The 21,263-nt window shown below is 47.4% G+C and overlaps 1 protein-coding gene across 4 annotated transcripts in view; it reads left to right on the plus strand.

Annotated features, from left to right (window-relative positions):
- LOC138472494 (collagen alpha-1(XIII) chain-like) overlaps positions 1-21,263 on the plus strand; it is a 393,813-nt gene that overhangs the window by 104,820 nt on the left and 267,730 nt on the right. For all 4 annotated transcript variants that reach the window (XM_069610705.1, XM_069610706.1, XM_069610707.1 and 1 more), the window contains exons 8-11: positions 125-190; positions 12,149-12,247; positions 12,716-12,757; positions 14,175-14,201. In XM_069610705.1, the coding sequence (XP_069466806.1) occupies positions 125-190; positions 12,149-12,247; positions 12,716-12,757; positions 14,175-14,201 (234 nt within the window). The remainder of the gene's footprint in view (positions 1-124; positions 191-12,148; positions 12,248-12,715; positions 12,758-14,174; positions 14,202-21,263) is intronic.

Genomic DNA, 21,263 nt, shown 5'->3' on the forward strand with positions numbered 1-21,263 from the left:
TGCTTTCTCTCCTCCATTTTCCTTCTCGGCTGTCTTCTCTGACACTTGGTGCTCTGCTGACCTTCTCTGCCTTGCAACCTTTGGCCCTTGCACTGTGAACTTCTGCTTTGGCCGACCTCTTCAGTTGTTGCCTCTTCTCAATGCAGTGCGGGTGGCTCAACCTTCGGTCATAAAAAGGCGCATCTACCAGGTAGACTCCTCCTTCTCACCTGCTTTGTGACTTACAAATTAACCTGCGTGGTTTCTGCAAAGTTTCATTATGCCTTATGCAGTGCGTTATTTTGACGTCTTTGTGAAGCCGTTTTGTGTTGCAGTGCATCCATTTCATTTATTTAATTCAAACTAAAATAACGTGAGGGTTATGTTTGCGTCTTGGGTGGGCCTTGCATTTTAGCGTAAGCCACAGGCATAGGGTCCACCCCGTACCTCTTCCTCGCAAATCTGCTCATTACTCAACATTCTATCTTACATTATACACATACTACACATACACACACATAGCATCGGCCCGCCAAAGCACAGCCCCCCAACCGCTCCAATACCAACACCATGTAGACGATACACCTACAAATCAACCACAATGAAAACCACGCTGCTCACCCCCGCCCACCCTGTCACTCCCCCCGCCCCTCCGGCCCATCAACACTCGCATGGTGGAATCGCCATTGAATACCTGGGCATGATGTTAACACTTTGCCCCCTGCTACCCTCTTTGGCAACAAACATTCTATGTACCGCAACTCAACTCGCTTAGAATTTGACCAGCCCCCACAAAAAAGGGTGCTTCCTAACTGCATGAACCAAGACATCAGGTATTGCGCCCTGTCTCTCCCTGGTTTCTCCATTGCCTACACATTACCCCTCCCTCTGACAGGACTTAGCACAGAAAGGCTCCTGCAAACGGCAAAAGTCATGCTATACAAGCCCTGTTACATTCCAGTCCATGATAGGCTTAGGCCCATATGCAACAGGCCAATGTATTGGCCGAACCCCTTTCATTTAAGTAAAAGCAAGAAGTTCAGAGAAGACCATGACCTACAAGCAACGGTAGCTCAGGAGAAGCATTGGAAATGGGTATTAGCATAATTGACCTAGAAACATTTGACGTAAAATATTTGATCGCATTTTTTGTAACTTTTCTTTGGTCAAATTTAATTAAATATATATATGGGGTGGGTAAGTGTAGATTAGTTTGAGGGGAGGTGGGCAGGGAGTTGTGGGGGGGCAAAGAAAAAGGTCAAATACATTTGATGAAATGTGATTAGGTCAAATGTTTTAGGTCAACTAGACCCAAACCTTGCAAATGTACTAAACCATTATTGGAATAGTGTCCCAGAGAACCGACCCTAGGGCCTAATTCACAGAGCATTTTCCAATGGGGTTTTGCCATTATGAAATGTTTCTCTGAATTTGCCCCTTAGTGTGCTTTTCTGGTAATTTCGTGAAATACCATATAATAGATATACTGTGGCGCTGTGACATGTGTGGCTTATCCGCTGGATAGGCCTGGTGTACTTTTAACTTGTGATTCATGTTGTGGGCAACCAAAACATAGCAACTTTGAACGAGACCATGGGCTTTACTCGATCAGGCAGCCTAACAGTAAGCATTTGAACTTGTCGAGAATGTCTGAACAATTTAACAAGTTCCCTAACTGGCCCCTCTCCCTCAACACCAGAAGTATGCTGCAGCAACGGTTCCATAACAACTGCTGGCTCAGAATAGCAAGCATATGGCGAGCAATATTTTACTTATTGTAACTGTATCATGTTACATGGCAGTGAAATGACAGGCTCTGCAGTTTGGGCTTTTTAATATGAACACACTTAGTAGAAAAGACACCATTACCAATTAAGGATAATCGATATTCAGATACTGCTTTCACAAAAGGGTGTTACTCTGCCACAGAGGTTCACACTTACACCTGACCGTGTAACACCCAAGAGCATAGCACTTCATATGTGGCTCACCCATGAGCTGGGACTCACCAGCACTTACAGCCTCTGCCCTCTTCCTTGCTGCACTTGCATGTGCTGAATACTCACAGGGCATAGTAGGATCGTCAATTTTTCCTTTTTCCTTCCACTGCTCGTAAATATTATGTTTTGTCCTGTTTCACTCTCTTATTCCCTCCCCTCGCCCTGTGGGCGCTTTGAAACAGTATTTTACTTGCTGTATAAGCGCCTAACAAGCAAACAATAAATAAACAATAAATAAATATCACCCTCTAAAAGTCATGCAGCTGCTTTGTGTGACAGGCGTCAGCATATATACCCTGTTCAAGCGGCGTCAGGGTGTTTTGTACAATTTACACACTGGTCAAACCAGACACTAACGGCCCTTTCTGCTTTACGAGATTCTGGGAGGTTCGGGTGGCGTAGACGAGGCTCCTGTAAAGAGCCAGCAGGACTTTCTAGTGGTGGCACAGAAATTGAAAAGAACCCACCATGCGGTCACACCGCCACACCTGGTGGCATGGGTGCTCTGCACTGCACGTTCCCATAAACAGCATCTGCAAGTGTTTGGGGGTTTGTATTGTGTGTGAGAGGGGTGTGGTGATCAGATTTGTGGGGAGCGGGGGCCGGCCAGCAGGGAACATAGTTCCACTACTTCATTTCGTACACTTCGACCACTGTCTTCGGGACACAGCACAGCATGCCAGGTGGAAGGGCTATAAAATTTAGTGAACGCTGGTGCTGCACCACTGCATGGTCACCTTAGGTAAGTGGTATGCTGAACTACTCACATCGGCATGCCACATGCACATTACTTTCTTTAAAACGAAATTGGAAAAGTGTGCCAACCCTGCAGGTATTAAAGGAGGCAAACTGGAAACGGGGATGAGCCAGACGAGGCGATCAACCTCCCTTGCCCCCTCTGGCTATGCCATTGTCTGTGGAGAATTTGGAAGAATAGCATTGCTTTAAAAAATCTGTAGCTGCTCTTGATTGGAGATATAAGGAATAACCGTTATATTACACAAGCAACTGTGCAGAACAGCTGAAATATCTGCCTATTTCCGGTTCACATATGTCTAGAACTTGCTTGACTCCTTATAAATTCCACAATGTCGGAATTTCCATATTGCAATTGAGCAGGCATTAGAAATATAGAAAGTTTTCTTAAGCGGTCTAAGATATGAGGAAAGTCATTGCCTTAAAAATGCCTATTTATCTATGAGCAACATCAGCCGGTAGGTCCATTATTGACAAAGCTGTTCCATGCATGGATTGATCTAATGTCAAGGGCAGTAGCTTCCTCAAAGAATAGTATACTTTCCTCCAGACCCTCACGAACATAAATAAAGTCAATGCTGGGAGGTAGAGTCCAGAGAAAAGGTTGTTGAGCAAAAGCACGGCTTCTCCAAGACTGAAAAGGAAAAAAGGGTAAGTTACACAAGGTTGGAATACCTGTCAATGCTAACCCTCCCGAGCTCAGTGCTCCCTTGCCCTACCTTCGAGAAGAGCAATCGGAATATAGGTCTATGTGACTTTCCAGAACCACCAGCGAAATACCTGAGCACATAGATCAGAAATCCACCTGGTACCAAGTGTGCAAGGGTATCAAGGGTCGGAAAATATAGCAAAAATGTAAGTTCTCAAGGACCTGACCAGAATGGAATGAGTGTGCAAAACGATAGGAATCCAAGGACTCCAGAAATAGTTATCAGAACAGACAAATTCATGCATCCATGCACCAAAAGACAAACCAGGAAGAAAATGAAAAAGTCCTCAAAAACCAGAAGATCCAGAAAGCCAAGGAAACCATTGCCAGGTGGAAGATCCGAGTTGACAAGTCTTTGTTCTTATAGCCAGGAGTCCAGAATGCCAATGAAGAACAAGAACAGGATCAGGATCTAGGGGCGCGATGCGCGTGGGTAGAATGCCACTGAGAAACACCGAGTGCAGGGAACACAGATGTTTTAACACTGCGTTGCTCTTCCTCGGAACGTCCTGATACCAGATTCACTACGCTTCGCGGGATGTGCCAACGTCACTAGCGTCATGCTACCCACAGCGGCGGTCAGTGCCTGTACTGCTGGACTGTGTAGTGTGGAGCCCATCCCTGGTCCCCCAGGCGCCACAGCAATGTCCAGCTCCTCCAACCCTGATGGTACACAAGGTAACCGCGGGAGCCTGTAAGATCTAAGAAGTTTTTTGGTTACAATATTTGCTGAGAATGCAGAAAAATTGTACCTCTAATTAGGCTATAGACTCCAAAATATTAACAATAAAATCAGGTTTGCTCCTAAACCACTGAGTGTGTTTTAGTATGATTAAGAAGATATCCTGATAATTCACGGTGTCCTTTGTTAGAATGTTTCTGTCTATCTTTATGATTTTTTATTGCGCCACTCGCCGAAGGCCTCAGGGCACTCACAGGACAGACAACAAGAAACAAAAAGATATGGAGTCGATCAGCAATGTTTAAGGCCATTGAGGTGATGACAGTGTAAGGTTATCAAAGAGGAATGTCATAAGATGCTTCATTGAAAAGGGTGACTAAAACACGTCCCTGATGTCCTGGGGAAGTGAGGTCCATAAAGCTGGTGCCCATGCATTAACACTTGCTCCACCAATCCTTTTCAAACGTACTCTTAGTTGGTGGAGTGTAACGCTGTTATGAGAGCGTAAAGTCCCCCAGAAAAGGAGTTATTTTCACCCTTGAGGAGAGACAGTTAACATAGGGATATGTTCTAGATGGGTCATGTTTAAGGGTAATGCTATCCTTGGCCTAAAATGTGACTGTACATTGTATAGTATTGAGAATAAGTGTACATGTATTTCTGGGGCTTATGAATCTACTTAGATGTGTGTGCTTTGCATAGGCCACCATCTAGTGATTGGTCCACAGTATTACAACTTATTCATTTTTAGAATTCGAAAAATGTGCATCAACAGGAGCATTCCTGCAACACTTTGCCTACTCTAAATGGGTGGATACCCATGATCCTTCACGCATATGTCCTCAGATTGTTTTTTCCACCATTAAGCTTGGACTCTAAAAGTGCTCCCAACCACCTTGGTTTCAGAATAGCCCTCAAGACCACCCTGTTCTAGCTCTCCACTCTTTCTGGCCCTCCCCTTCGTGAGCAGCTCTCCTCTTTAGTGCCATGATGCCCTTGGGCAACCGTGCACTCTACAAATATAGATAACATAACATAAAAGTGAAGTCTCTTCATATATTAAGTACGAATGCTCAAGTTTGTCGAGGTCTATCGATGTTGAAAATCCTATTACGCCGTCTTCTATACAATCAGCGATGGCAGAAGCAGTCGAGAACGACATCAAGCTGAAAGGCACATAATGCCAAAAGGCTTTGCAGTAGAGTGGGAAGGTCAACACATTTCACACTTTAGTCCAGGTTTATATAGAACACCTCCAATTCCACCTACAGTTACACAATTAAGCTTGCTCACTTGCTTACCACATGGCGAACACTCCATTTAAATTCTGCTGGCAGGGCAACACAACATTTTCTTGGAAAGACACGCGCTGCATGTTCAATAGTTGTCTTCCAGGGACCACAATGACTCTCAGTGTCGAGCCTGCCAGCTCTGTAAACCAAAAACTATTGAGGAGCGTCTAACTAAATGCTGGCCAGCCTACGCAATGCAGGCAGAATAAAAGGCTGAGAATACCACGGAAGAACTCTGTGGCAAAGAGGTAAGCCTAGGCTTCATGACCGAGCGGATAAAGAGGAAACGCACAATGTTCCTTCGCAGCCAGCCCCCAGCTCTGTAGGGCCAATTTCAAGTCATACTGTAGAGGCAACGCATAGCATCCGAAAGGCAGCTCATGACAACCAATGGGCCAAGACAAAAACAGATGATACTCGACCTAAACATATGTCTGATCAATTAATTTTGACATTGATGCCTAAGCCTTCCGTTGAACACTCAACACATGCGTCATAACAAAGCCTAACGCAGATGAACAACACTCGAAGCTGAGCATGGAAATACACATTGCCAAGGACCCTTCACCTCCTCGGACAAAATAAAAAACATCTTCGATGTCTGTGGAGGGCGAGTATAAATTGTCCGCTCTATGCAGAAGAAGTGTATTGCTTCTTCTTCAAAGAATGAGGGGGAGTTACAGGAAGAGAAAGGGACACACCAGAGTGGTACACAGGGCAACCTTGGTCTAAAGAGTGGTTTGCATACATTTACAAAAAATGGAATCCTTAATGTAATTTTATGAGAAACTCCATACAAAGAGAAAAGGGGAGACATCAATAGATGCCACCTCATACAATGAGGGTCAGAACATATCCGGATCAGGTGGAGCAGCCCGTAGAGGAGGAAAGGTACACATGGTGAAGATGTTTGTTCAGAGGTAGAGGTCATTTCAGATTCGAAGACAACATTCATCCTAATTAATATACAAGTCCATTCCTGAATGTTGTAAAACCTCCCAATACTGCCTCTCCAACTGAGGACCAAGTCCTTTACACGACCTCGTTGCGAGAGCGGCTTCCAAGGTCAACATATAGATGCATGAATCTGATGACAGTGATACAGATTTCAGAAAGGACATTTTAAAGGAAAAGAAGTCAGTCCCTCAAACAATCCCACTTCTTGAAGGCATACAAAAGAGGGTTTATAGGTTTTTCCTTCTCTAGTTAACCCGGTTAAGACGAAACCAGTAAACCCTCTGCCCAGAAAAAAATACAAACGAGCCCCTGGTGAACCGCCTTACATTAAAGGGCATTTATTGTAGACCCTTTACTTGCTACTGGAGCAAGAAAAAGAGGATGAGCAACCAATGAGAACGCCACTGACAAGGAAAGCAAAATGATTTACACTTTTGACAGACAGATGTTCACTTCAGTAGCATCTGAACTGCGGATATATAACACTACAGCGCTTATGGTATGATATAACAGGGACCACTGGGATGAACTACAGCATTTCACTGAGGTGGTGTCCAAACTAGCAGTCAAAAACGCAATGACAGTAAGCCCTGGTTATTTCAAGTTGTTTCATGATGGGAAATCCTTCTTCCTACTCACCCGTACACAAACCCCCAGCTTCAAAGGGAAAAAAGAACAGTTTGAAATCCATTTCTCAAAAAATAAATAAAGTAAAAACTAAATTCAACACCACTATTTGTCTTGCCCACTTAACACATCCTGCTTTGCCAGAATAACCTGTCCACCCTCTGAGGGTCCTGCCTGCAACATTAAGCTCCTTGTGCCTACACTACTCAGGGCTCTCCCTGCATATGTGGAAGCCATCTGGAGCACTGTGTTGGTCTTCCAGGGGGACATGTGACACCCTGTCTCCCTTGTTCAGTCCCCCCCCCCCTGGGCATCCAGTCTGGGCGTCGCCAGCCAAGGCCAAAAGCAGCAAATGGCTGCTTACTGTTTGAGCCTGTTAGGGCAGGAAAGGGCAGAGTGCCAGAACCCCTGCTCAAGCCAAGACTTTGCAGAGCTCACCCTTTACCTGACCTCTGCCTCCATGCATAGAAATCCTTCAACCTATTGACTATCCTTTCATCACAGAGATTCTGTTACCTCACAGGACCAAGGAATAATGCTGTTTTTGGCCTGTTAACTGGTTACCAATTGCCAAATTGTAGCGCAACTCAGGTCTTACACCTGCTTCTTCTCACTCATCCATCCACCACTACCATTTCCCCTCACCCACCTACCCACTCTCTCTCTCTTGGGCTGCACCCTTTCTTCATTGTCTTCTTTTCTTCTACCCGTCATCATGCATCCTGATTTCGCTCCATACCTCCTTCTACTCACTTTTCACCTTTCCTTCTCTCATAGCCTTCCACCTCAACTTGGTGCAACATCTACATCACTCTCCAGACTTCCATCTTCCTCCTTCCCCCGTGCACACACACCCCTCAAATAAGACACTCCCGTGCTCTCAGGATATCCAACCTCATGTATCCACCTTGCCTACTATACAACATCTGCTCCTCTCCCACTCCGCCTATCACTCTTTAACTTGGCCTCTGGAATGCACAATCCCTCTGCAACAAGTCAACCTATATTGCTGACCACTTCAACTTTTATTACCCTCAATGTTCACTTCTTGCTGTCACAGAAATCCGGTTCCCCTACATTACTCTGCTACACTAGCAGCTCTTCATACTGAGTCTGCTACCTTTCTCCCCAACCTGTTGGGAAATGTGCCCGTGTAGGGATCTTTAGCAATGAAGCCCTCAACACTGCCTCTCTACCCCCATCTGACATCAACTCTTCCTCTTTCATTATGAAACTATTAAATTCCTCCCTCCTACTCCTTTCACAGTTCCGGCTCTCTATAGACCCCCCTGGTCCTCTCAAATCCTTCAACCCTGATCCCTGATCTGACCCTTCTCCTTTTGTCACTTTTTACCAACATTCCCGTTGTCATGCTGGGGGACTTCAACCTTCCCAAGCCCTCTGCAGCCTTCTGCCTTGAACTTAAATGCCTGATATTTGACCACTCTCTGTACTCCCTCCATGATAAGCCTACCCTCTGTGGTGGGAGCTCTCTTGATGTTGTCTTTCTCTCTAATTCAATCGCCTCCTCTGATCTCTTCATTGACCACTCCATTGTTTTACTTTTGGGTATCAGGGTGATTGAATTAGTTATTGTGCGCTCTGCCCATGTATCCGTATTTTGCGAATTTCTGTGTAGGTCCGTTATAGCGATGCCCAGTTGCTGCATGGTTGCATGGAAACTGGCAATCAGGAACCAGTCAGAAAGTGTATTGGTTTAAATTTTAGTTTCCTTTGCTAACTTGTGCGCATACCGGTGGGTAATAGGTTCAAATGAGTTTAAAATATGCTACTAAATGTGGTCTTGTTTTTCTAATGTTTATTCACAGTGACATAAAAAGCTTGATCAACATCAAGTGTTGTGCAGTAGTGCCAACAAACTCCACCTGGAGGCACGTGCTAGTGTTTCACCATTACCCAGGCTTTTTCAGGGCACAAAGGTTAACAACTTTTTCTTTTTTAACAATCAATTACTTTGAAAGAGTACATTTGTCTTTGCATATTTTATTAATTTGTCCAATAAGCAATCATGTCACATATATATTTGTGCTATCAATTTGCAGATTTACGTTGCTGAATGGACGAGTTTACAGAGTTTCTGTGGGGGTTGGGAGAGGAGAGAATAAATTAGGGTTAGATTCCAAGTTGGTTGCTACACGCATTAAGTAGATTGACATATTGTCATGGCTGTATTTCAATTGGTTTCTCATTGCTCCCCTTTGTTGATTTATAGGTAAGATTGTGTTCATTGACTGCTACGGTCTTTGCAAATCTTATTTTGCTTCAGTCTGTCTTCTATATTCATGGGGTTTTAGATTGACCCAGGATGATAACCTTCATTTGGGTCTTTGCAGGATTATTCCTCAGTCCTGTTAATTAACATACAGGTTTATTTAAATTATCTGGGCTTATTCTAATTGTTTGTACTGGTCCATAATCCTCAATTGTTGCTTGAGACTCTCGGTTGCCGATCTGGTGTGGAGTGGGTCCCATGTTAGGCCTTTATTATGCTGCCATTCACAATTGTAACTTGGCATTCTGTGTGTGCAGTCATTCCAAGTTTGTGCATCTCCACCATGTTTTATGATATCTATATTTTGCTGGGATCCCCCGTTTGTGGTTGCCGTGGCCAGTAGTATACTAAATTTACTCAATATCAAATTAATCTACCATTAGGAATCTCGTGTGGTGTGGGCCATTCTATTCTGATACGAGTTTGAGTGTTGAAATGGTAACTCGTGTTGTGATTTGATTATGGAGTGCTACGCGGTTGCACTCGTCAGTGGTCCTGTTGTCTTGTGTTTGGTGGTGAGAGTCGGTCTGGCTTGTGTAACGCAAGCCACTTCAGATATTTACTCATACCGTTGTGTGTTCGTAATAGTAGCCACTGCCCTGGAGCGTCGTGAATTAAACACCATCAAAATTGGTATGTGAGTTAGTTCTATTCTAGATTTGTGAATAGTGCATTTCTTGTAATCATGTTTGAGTTTTCACGTCGTGAGTGAGGTTTGATCAGGTCAATTCATGTGTTTAGCCCCATTTAGATTTTACATGCACCAAGTTCTCCCTATCATCGTAGTGTTGTTTCATACGACCATGGTTTGGATTGTAATTATCATAAGGGTTGTTAATTCACAAGTTCCTAACATTTTTCTCAGTCTTACATCACTAGCTTCTTTTGCTGTGGTTACGGTTCCCCCATTGAATTCCCGCTGTTTGATCTGCGGCGTTGCTTCGGCCTCCCTGTTGGCAATCTATCTGTTCGTCACTATGTCAGTGATAACATATTTGCGCGCTGTTACTTTTTTTGTTCAGGGTCATGTGATTATTTTAATTGCGTGCTTTTACGGCACTTTACAGTTAAGGGACTGTACTTGTCATGTGATCAGTGTACATAAGTTAAAGTCCCCAATGGGATTTTTATATGTTCAAAAAGCTTTAAAATAGTGCTGTTCCAATTTACTTATCACATTCATTCGGTATTGAGTTAAGTAACTTGTATCACAGCGAAGTTCATTAGCTTGGATAATTTTTGCATCATCATTCTGTTAGGGGGCCTGTTTGTCTTAAATTGTCTTTTTATTGTACATCAATCACATTTTTGTCAATTTATGACATCATCATTGTTATAGAAAGCCGGTTTGTCTTAAATTGTGGTTCTATTGCACATCAATCATTACTGCATTGGAAACTCGTCCATTCAGCAACGTAAATCTGTAAATTGAAAGCACAAATATATATGTGACATGATTGCTTATTGGACAAATGAACAACATATGCTAATACAAATGGACTCTTTCAAAGTAATTGTTAAAAAATGAAAAGTTGTTAACCTTCGTGCCTTGAAAAAGCTTGAATAAGGGTGAAACACTAGCACAACACTTGTTGTTGATCAAGCTTTTTATTTCCCTATGAATGGCACTACTGCACAACACTTGATGGTGTTCAAGTGTTTTATGTCGCTATGAATAAACATTACAAAAACAATAAGACCACTCCATTGTTTGCTTTAATATCTCAGCCTCTCCACCTTCTTCTCCTCATCCCCCATTTCAATAACTAAGCGGAAGGTCAGGCTATATATAAAGTAGCACTGCCCCCTTAGACAAAGACACTTTCCTGGAGAAAAATGATTGAGTTTGAGCTAATTTGCATACCCACAATGCCTTGCTGCTGTGGCTCAGAACTGGAGGTGAACTTTCAGCAATGGCTACTAGGTGGCGTTGTGTGACTTGGCGCAAATGGACTTTCCGACTTTCACATTTCAGATGCAAGGTTTTTTTCAAACCTTTTTAAACTTACCATAACTTTCTTAGTGTTGTATATATATTTATATACACTCAAAAGACAAGTGAGTGGTGTCAGAATTAATGGCTGAAATTAAGAATGAATGAGTGAATGAATGACCAAACTAACAAATGAATGAACATGCTAATGAGGGAAGACTTATGAAATGCAGCCATGCCGATGTAGCCTATCAAGCACAGCATGAAAATGCATTCTGTTTGGAAAAAACACTTTTAATTTTCGTTCTGGTTCCTAACCCTGCATTGGGTGCTTGTTTGTTTGTTTATTTATGTATTGATTTATTTATTTGTGTATTTATGTATTTATTTGTTGGATGTTTGTAAGGCGCCATTAGTGTTTCAAGGCGCTACAAGACAAAAAAGGGGGCACGGGAGAGAGAAACAATAACGGTCCTACTAGGCCTTGTGACATTCGGATACTGCAAGTACAGAATAAGAGGTGCAAGGGAGGGAGAAGGGGGAGAAGGGGTGGGGGAGAGTGCCGGTCTGCGAAAACTCCCCAATAAGATGGGAAGGGAGTAAGGGTGAAGAGGCAATGTGCAAGTGCTAAGGGGAGGTCAGAGGGCAAGTGCAAGTGCAAGGGAATGCAGGTAAGTGCAGGGAAGGGGGTGGATTGGCAGAGGGGCCTGTAGTGCCCAGAGGGAGCCAGGCAGCCATTCACTGAGGTTGAAGAAGGTGTTAGCAGGGGAGGGGGGTGAAGGAGGAGGAGAAAAGAAGGGTATTGGGGGGCTTGACCTACTCTGACTTTTTTGCACCGTGCGTTCATGCATTTTGGCACTGGCACTCACTAATGCCACTTTTTCTTCGTGTTATTTCTTGCTCTTTAAAATGAATACTAGGGTGAACAAGGGCAAGCAGGAGTCCAAGGCCTCCCCGGACCCCCAGGACCGTCAGGACCCCCAGGAAACCCCGGCGTGCCTGGCCCGATTGGGCAACCTGTAAGTTGGTGGAATTTCTCTTAATGCGGGTAGCATGGCAACGTGAAGGATGCAACGCCCCTATCAGGTTGTCCCAGTTCCTTTTCCCGCGGGCTTTGTTTTGTTTCGGTCTCCCTGTGCAACTGGGGTATACTGGGCGAGGGCAAATAGCTGCCACCAGAGTGTTTTCTTTGCCCCTTCGCCTTCAAGGCTATCACTATCCAAACACATATGTTCGAGGTTGACACCAGTGTTATTTCCTCGGCTGCAGACTCCTGCCGAATACCGCGGGGAGGAAGTAACACTCTGGCTGTAATTATCCCGCTCTCAGCAGAAAGCCGACTAAAAAAAGCCCCCGCCAGCCTTTGATCTTCGGACCCCATGTGCTATTCCCAGGCTCCCAACGGGCAGCGACGATGGGTTGCGGGAGGGACCCAGGGGAATTCACAGCGCTCATTTCAATAACGCAGTTTTCCCATTTTTCCACAGGGCAAAGATGGGGAGCCGGGCCGGCCTGGCAAGGATGGGAAGGTATGTATCTGCGGTGTACCCGCTCCCCCACGACAGCGCTAACCGCTTTGTGACAGCTGAGCCCATAGAACTCGGCATACACGAAACCCCCCATGGGTAGTATACACAGGCGCCAAAGACTATCCAAAGCAATTGTATCAGATGGATGCACATGTTTGCTGGAGACGGGGGTCCCCCCTGATTCAAACCGCTCCCCATTTTGCGAATTGAACTCTGGGAAATAATGTAATTGGCGTAGGATTACAAAATGGGTATTCTTGCATGTCTGTATTAACTGTACAGTTATGGCATCCAGAAGCACTGGAGCCATAGCCATTTCTATATAGAGAACTACTATAATGATACAGCAACTGATATAGGGGGGGGGGGGAGAGAGAGAGAGAGAGAGTCTTGAGTCATTCGTGTTGTGTACAGCTTAGTTTCTATTGCAGAAATTCGGCGGCAAGGAAAGTGGAATTTAGCACGGTGTTAGAATCTAGGTGAAATTGCCCCAAGCAAAAACCTATTCTGTCCATGTAGTTTTGCACCCAGAAATGTTTGCTTTAGTACTAATAGGACATGATAGTCGCACAGGGTAAACATTACAGCAGTGCAAAAGATACAAGGAAAGAATTCATATTTGCACTCTAGCTTTTTTTGCTCAAGTGCTAACACTGTTGAGAATTGCACTTGAACTGATGCAAAGTTTCTGTAATAAGGCCCAGGTTCACTGGGCGTAATTCACCAACTGAAAATACTGATCTGTGCCAGAGAAGTGTCCATCAACGCCGAATGGCATTAGCTCCATCCTGACGTCTATGCTGGCAAAAATCACTCATGCAGGGCAGCCAGAGGAAAACAATCAAAACTAGCCAAAATATGCGCACCGAGTGCAGAGATGAAAAAAGCACAGGCCTCTTCCGGAATGTCAGACCCTTTTCCTTTTGCCTGGGAAAACTGAAAGCAGGAGGGAGATGGGGGGAGTAGATCTTGTTATTATTAAACTGTAATGGGGCAAACAGCCGGGCAATTGGGAAAGCAGATTGACAGTTGCCCTCTTCCCATAGGTTGAATGCTGTGAGAGCCAGGCAATGGAGAAAGCAGATTGGCAGCTGCCCCCTTCCCATTGGTTGGTTGCTCTGAGAGCCGGGCAACGGAGAAAGCAGATTGGCAATTGCCCTCTTCCGATAGGTTAGCTGCTGTGAGAGCCGGTGGCGTTAAAGCTACATGTTTACAGGGAATTTGAGAAAGTCACTTGACAGTGTTCTGGAAAACTCGCCATGCTTTGCACCGAAGGACCGCATAGGTTTTTATAGGAGACACTTCGAACCTCAAACCAAACCTTATTTTCCAGACATAAAATAAAGAGTGGAAAATGAAAATGACAGATAAGGATTTTTAAATCGATAATTAAAATAACATTTGTTTATTTTAACAGGGTCTGCCTGGGTTTCCCGGACCAAAGGTAAGAAAAGTCTTACACTTTCATAAGAATGTTTATTGTACAGTTTTTGCTTATTTAAACCTCTGGCGGCAAGAATGTACAGGAACTCATAAAGCATAAGCATTCCAGAGCCCAAGTGGGATGACGCAAAAGGCAGCTCCTCGGACTTCCCATCAGGCCCAGCTGAGCATGCTTACAGAGCCCGCAAGAGGCAGCTCCCCGGCCTTCCCATCAGGCCCAGCTGAGCATGCTTCCAGAGCCCTCAAGAGGCAGCTCCCCAGCCTTCCCATCAGGCCCAGCTGAGCATGCTTCCAGAGCCCGCAAGAGGCAGCTCCCCGGCCTTCCCATCAGGCCCAGCTGAGCATGCTTCCAGAGCCCGCGTGGGATGACTGGATGTGCAAGAGGCCAACTTCCCAGCCTTCCCATCAGGCCCAGCTGAGCATGCTTACAGAGCCCGCAAGAGGCAGCTCCCCGGCCTTCCCATCAGGCCCAGCTGAGCATGCTTACAGAGCCCGCAAGAGGCAGCTCCCCGGCCTTCCCATCAGGCCCAGCTGAGCATGCTTCCAGAGCCCGCGTGGGATGACTGGATGTGCAAGAGGCAGCTCCCCGGCCTTCCCACCAGGCCCAGCTGAGCATGCTTCCAGAGCCCGCGTGGGATGACTGGATGTGCAAGAGGCCAACTTCCCGGCCTTCCCATCAGGCCCAGCTGAGCATGCTTCCAGAGCCCGCAAGAGGCAGCTCCCCGGCCTTCCCATCAGGCCCAGCTGAGCATGTTTCCAGAGCCCGCGTGGGATGACTGGATGTGCAAGAGGCCAACTTCCCGGCGTTCCCATCAGGCCCAGCTGAGCATGCTCCCAGAGCCCGCAAGAGGCAGCTCCCCGGCCTTCCCATCAGGCCCAGCTGAGCATGCTTCCAGAGCCCGCAAGAGGCAGCTCCCCGGCCTTCCCACCAGGCCCAGCTGAGCATGCTTCCAGAGCCCGCGTGGGATGACTGGATGTGCAAGAGGCAGCTCCCCGGCCTTCCCACCAGGCCCAGCTGAGCATGCTTCCAGAGCCCGCGTGGGATGACTGGATGTGCAAGAGGCAGCTCCCCGGCCTTCCCATCAGGCCCAGCTGAGCATGCTTACAGAGCCCGCAAGAGGCAGCTCCCCGGCCTTCCCATCAGGCCCAGCTGAACATGCTTCCAGAGCCCGCAAAAGGCAGCTCCCAGGCCTTCCCATCAGGCCCAGCTGAGCATGCTTCAAGAGCCCGCGTGGGATGACTGGATGTGCAAGAGGCAGCTCCCCGGCCTTCCCACCAGGCCCAGCTGAGCATGCTTCCAGAGCCCACGTGGGATGACTGGATGTGCAAGAGGCAGCTCCCCGGCCTTCCCATCAGGCCCAGCTGAGCATGCTTACAGAGCCCGCAAGAGGCAGCTCCCCGGCCTTCCCATCAGGCCCAGCTGAGCATGCTTCCAGAGCCCGCAAAAGGCAGCTCCCAGGCCTTCCCATCAGGCCCAGCTGAGCATGCTTCCAGAGCCCGCGTGGGATGACTGGATGTGCAAGAGGCAGCTCCCCGGCCTTCCCACCAGGCCCAGCTGAGCATGCTTCCAGAGCCCGCGTGGGATGACTGGATGTGCAAGAGGCCAACTTCCCGGCCTTCCCATCAGGCCCAGCTGAGCATGCTTACAGAGCCCGCAAGAGGCAGCTCCCCGGCCTTCCCATCAGGCCCAGCTGAGCATGCTTCCAGAGCCCGCGTGGGATGACTGGATGTGCAAGAGGCAGCTCCCCGGCCTTCCCACCAGGCCCAGCTGAGCATGCTTCCAGAGCCCGCGTGGGGTGACTGGATGTGCAAGAGGCCAACTTCCCGGCCTTCCCATCAGGCCCAGCTGAGGATGCTTCCAGGGCCCGCAAGAGGCAGCTCCCCGGCCTTCCCATCAGGCCCAGCTGAGCATGCTTCCAGAGCCCGCGTGGGATGACTGGATGTGCAAGAGGCCAACTTCCCGGCCTTCCCATCAGGCCCAGCTGAGCATGCTTCCAGAGCCCGCAAGAGGCAGCTCCCCGGCCCTCCCATCAGGCCCAGCTGAGCATGCTTCCAGAGCCCGCAACAGGCAGCTCCCCGGCCTTCCCACCAGGCCCAGCTAAGCATGCTTCCAGAGCCCGCGTGGGATGACTGGATGTGCAAGAGGCAGCTCCCCGGCCTTCCCACCAGGCCCAGCTGAGCATGCTTCCAGAGCCCGCGTGGGATGACTGGATGTGCAAGAGGCAGCTCCCCGGCCTTCCCATCAGGCCCAGCTGAGCATGCTTACAGAGCCCGCAAGAGGCAGCTTCCCGGCCTTCCCATCAGGCCCAGCTGAGCATGCTTCCAGAGCCCGCAAAAGGCAGCTCCCAGGCCTATCAGGCCCAGCTGAGCATGCTTCCAGAGCCCGCGTGGGATGACTGGATGTGCAAGAGGCACATCGTGGGATGACTGGATGTGCAAGAGGCCAACTTCCCGGCCTTCCCATCAGGCCCAGCTGAGCATGCTTCCAGAGCCCGCAAGAGGCAGCTCCCCGGCCTTCCCATCAGGCCCAGCTGAGCATGCTTCCAGAGCCCGCGTGGGATGACTGGATGTGCAAGAGGCCAAATTCCCGGCCTTCCCATCAGGCCCAGCTGAGCATGCTTCCAGAGCCTGCAAGAGGCAGCTCCCCGGCCTTCCCATGAGGCCCAGCTGAGCATGCTTCCAGAGCCCGCAAGAGGCAGCTCCCCGGCCTTCCCACCAGGCCCAGCTGAGCATGCTTCCAGAGCCCACGTGGGATGACTGGATGTGCAAGAGGCCAACTTCCCGGCCTTCCCATCAGGCCCAGCTGAGCATGCTTCCAGAGCCCGCAAGAGGCAGCTCCCCGGCCTTCCCATCAGGCCCAGCTGAGCATGCTTCCAGAGACCGCCTGGGATGACTGGATGTGCAAGAGGCCAACTTCCCGGCCTTCCCATCAGGCCCAGCTGAGCATGCTTCCAGAGCCTGCAAGAGGCAGCTTCCCGGCCTTCCCATGAGGCCCAGCTGAGCATGCTTCCAGAGCCCGCGTGGGATGACTGGATGTGCAAGAGGCAGCTCCCCGGCCTTCCCATCAGGCCCAGCTGAGCATGCTTCCAGAGCCCACGTGGGATGACTGGATGTGCAAGAGGCAGCTCCCTGGCCTTCCCATCAGGCCCAGCTGAGCATGCTTCCAGAGCCCGCGTGGGATGACTGGATGTGCAAGAGGCAGCTCCCTGGCCTTCCCACCAGGCCCAGCTGAGCATGCTTCCAGGCCCGTGTGGGATGACTGGATGTGCAAGAGGCCAACTTCCCGGCCTTCCCATCAGGCCCAGCTGAGCATGCTTCCAGAGCCCGCAAGAGGCAGCTCCCCGGCCTTCCCACCAGGCCCAGCTGAGCATGCTTCCAGAGCCCGAGTGGGATGAATGGATGTGCAAAAGGCCAACTTCCCGGCCTTCCCATCAGGCCGGGCATCGCTCTGTGTTTCTTTGGCCCTACTAGACAAGCCAGAGAGCTGGTGTTTTTTTGATCAGGGAAAAATACAGATCATTGATCTGTTTATCCTTTCTTTCTACACAGTGGGTTGTCCTTTAAAAGCTGAAGGAGAAGTAAAATGCATTATTACTTATTGATTTTCGGGTAAATTGGTCTTTAAATACTCACTGGATTGTATTACAAATACTCTGTGAATGTATTCTGGAATTTTTTATGATGAAAATGTGAAGAAAAAAATTATCGAGGTGAATATAACAAACCACAGCAGGTGTTACAACCAAGCATTTACTGCCCACTATCATGCTTCCCAGTTAAGGAACTCTAGGCAGCTAACCAAAAAGCTCACTACCACCAATGTCAAATCAACCGTTCTCTAGGGAGCTACCCAAAGAGCTCACTACCACCAAACTCAAATCGATCGTTCGCCAGGTAGCTAACCAAAAAGCTCACTACCACCAATCTCAAAACGACTGTTCCCTAGGCAGCTAACCAAAGAGCTCAGTACCACCAATCTCAAATCGACCGTTCTCTAGGGAGCTAAGCAAAGAGCTCTCTACAACCAATGTCAAATCAACTGTTCCCTAAGCAGCTAACCAAAGAGCTCACTACCACCAATGTCAAATCAACCGTTCTCTAGGGAGCTATCCAAAGAGCTCACTACCACCAAACTCAAATCGATCGTTCGCCAGGTAGCTAACCAAAAAGCTCACTACCACCAATCTCAAAATGACCATTCCCCAGGCAGCTAACCAAAGAGCTCACTACCGCCAATCTCATATTAACCCTTCCCTAAGGAGCTAACCAAAGAGCTCACTACCACAAATCTCAAATCAACCTTTCCCTAGGGAGCTAACCAAAGAGCTCACTACCACCAATCTCAAATCAACCATTCCACAGGCAGCTAACCAAAGAGCTCACTACCACCAATCTCAAATCGACTGTTCCCTAGACAGCTAACCAAAGAGCTCACTACCACCAATCTCAAATCGACTGTTCCCTAGACAGCTAACCAAAGAGCTCACTACCATCAATCTCAAATCGACCGTTCTCTATGGAGCTAACCAAAGAGCTCACTACCACAATCTCAAAACGACTGTTCCCTAGGCAGCTAACCAAAGAGCTCAGTACCACCAATCTCAAATCGACCGTTCTCTAGGGAGCTAACCAAAGAGCTCTCTACAACCAATGTCAAATCAACTGTTCCCTAAGCAGCTAACCAAAGAGCTCACTACCACCAATGTCAAATCAACCGTTCTCTAGGGAGCTACCCAAAGAGCTCACCACCACCAAACTCAAATCGATCGTTCGCCAGGTAGCTAACCAAAAAGCTCACTACCAACATTCTCAAAACGACCATTCCCCAGGCAGCTAACCAAAGAGCTCACTACCGCCAATCTCATATCAACCCTTCCCTAAGGAGCTAACCAAAGAGCTCACTACCACCAATCTCAAATCAACCTTTCCCTAGGGAGCTAACCAAAGAGCTTACTACCACCAATCTCAAATCAACCATTCCACAGGCAGCTAACCAAATAGCTCACTACCACCAATCTCAAATCGACTGTTCCCTAGACAGCTAACCAAAGAGCTCACTACCACCAATCTCAAATCGACTGTTCCCTAGACAGCTAACCAAAGAGCTCACTACCAGCAATCTCAAATCGACCGTTCTCTATGGAGCTAACCAAAGAGCTGACTACCACCAATCTCAAATCGACTGTTCCCTAGGCAGCTAACCAAAGTGCTCACTACCACCAATCTCAAATCGACCGTTCCCTAGGGAGTTAACCAAAGAGCTCCTGGGATTTGTAGATCTACACACTATGCAGCTGTATCTGATAATTCAATACAGTCACACATCTAGTATTGACTAGGAAAGTGATCCCGCAATTGTCATCTGACAATACATTTCTATAAGAATAACGTGCTTGATGACCACTGACAGGATTTAAATCCCTTGGGACTTAGTAAGAATGCATGAGGCAGCATAAGGAAACAGCTCTTTGCCTCCATGGAGTTTGCACTAATGTGCCTGGAATGTGCGGCTTTGTAAAGCGCAGTTGATCACAGCATCTCACTTGAACACCCACACAAGAGGATGGGAAACTCAGCTGTGGCCTGAGTGGATTCAGCGCTTTCTCTGAAACTGCAGTCAATGTTTGTCACATTACCAGCATCCACTAAAAGCATGTCCGGATGAGTACCTGAAGTGTTCGCCCCCTCCATTGTTTATTAACACTTGCATGTGCTAAAGTGTCACACTCAATCGATCAAAACAACATGCAATTCCAGAAGTACCTCAAGGAAACACAGATTCAGCTCAGGTTATTACGTGGAACTGTGAGGTAAGCAAAGGTCCCCAAAAGCCTAGGTCACCAAAATCCTGCATCACAACAACTGGGTGAGGAAAATATATCTGTGGCTGAATGCATCTAAAGCAAAGGCTCAGTTGTTGGGTAACATATAGAATGTTGGTTATTACTCAACTGTCTGCATTATTGGAAAGTGGCTCAAACACTAACACAAAAAGTAAAAATCCCAGGGCCTGATTCATGGTATTTTTAGGAACTTTGCACTGCCAACACACCCTAATTCACAGAGCGGTGCAAAGTGACTTTACACCAGTGGAAAGTTAGTGCAAAATCACTTTGCACTGCAAAAATACACTTTGCGGCGCTTTGTGAATCAGGGTGTTTGTTGGCAGTGCAAATACACTTTGCACCACGCAAAATATTCCATGAATCAGGCCCTTGGTGGTATAATTCAGAGCTATCCTCACTAGAGAGAGGTGCACTAGTCAATGCAACAAATGTTCAACTGTCTGAGCCATGAACAATCCTTCCCATCCTAACATGGTCCAGCGAACTGCTGATCATGATACCAAAACATGGTTAAAAGCCAGTGAGCTACAACGGGCCTTAACATAAGAGGAGACCACAAAAGCAGGACTGAAATTGCTGCACTGGCCCCTGCTGGAGAACACACACTGTCCCAAAAATATGCACCGTGCCTAAACCCTTCTCAGGCAAAGGCCCCGGGAATCCTCAGATAGTGGTCCTGCAAAATGCAGCTTCACAGCATCTTTGATTGGCGTACAACTAAGTTTGCATGTAGCAAACAGAGAGGTAGATCTTTTGGGGTTCAAGGCCCATGCCTTTAGAAAGCACCTACTCCTTTTAGGGGCGCCACCAAATCATCAGATCTTTAGGAAAAACCTGACAGCCAATAAAGTGTAATGGTACATTCTTTACATTGTATTGATAGCCAATATATGTAGGCCTTATTGCTAGATGGAGCTGATTTCAGTGACGCCTCGCCTGATTTAGTCTGCTGCAGTATGACCAGCGAACCCCCCCCCCCCTCATTTGCAAACAAAGTGGTATATAATAAACCACTGAGCAAAGCAGCAATGGCTGAGTGAGTGAATGCATGGGCTAAATATGCTGTGTTCAGTGGACACTTTGAACTGTACAACCTTTAGTCAAGTCGCAAACACTTGCTGGAAAACCAATTTTGGAAACGACCTAAACGTAATGTCCATATGCTGTTAAAAATGCAAAGGATTTTGGAAGTCCTAAAGACCCAGAAGTCTGAAAGT

This window comes from Ambystoma mexicanum, chromosome 8 (assembly GCF_040938575.1).
Source record: "Ambystoma mexicanum isolate Mex_15411 chromosome 8, UKY_AmexF1_1, whole genome shotgun sequence".
Lineage (NCBI taxonomy): Eukaryota > Metazoa > Chordata > Amphibia > Caudata > Ambystomatidae > Ambystoma > Ambystoma mexicanum.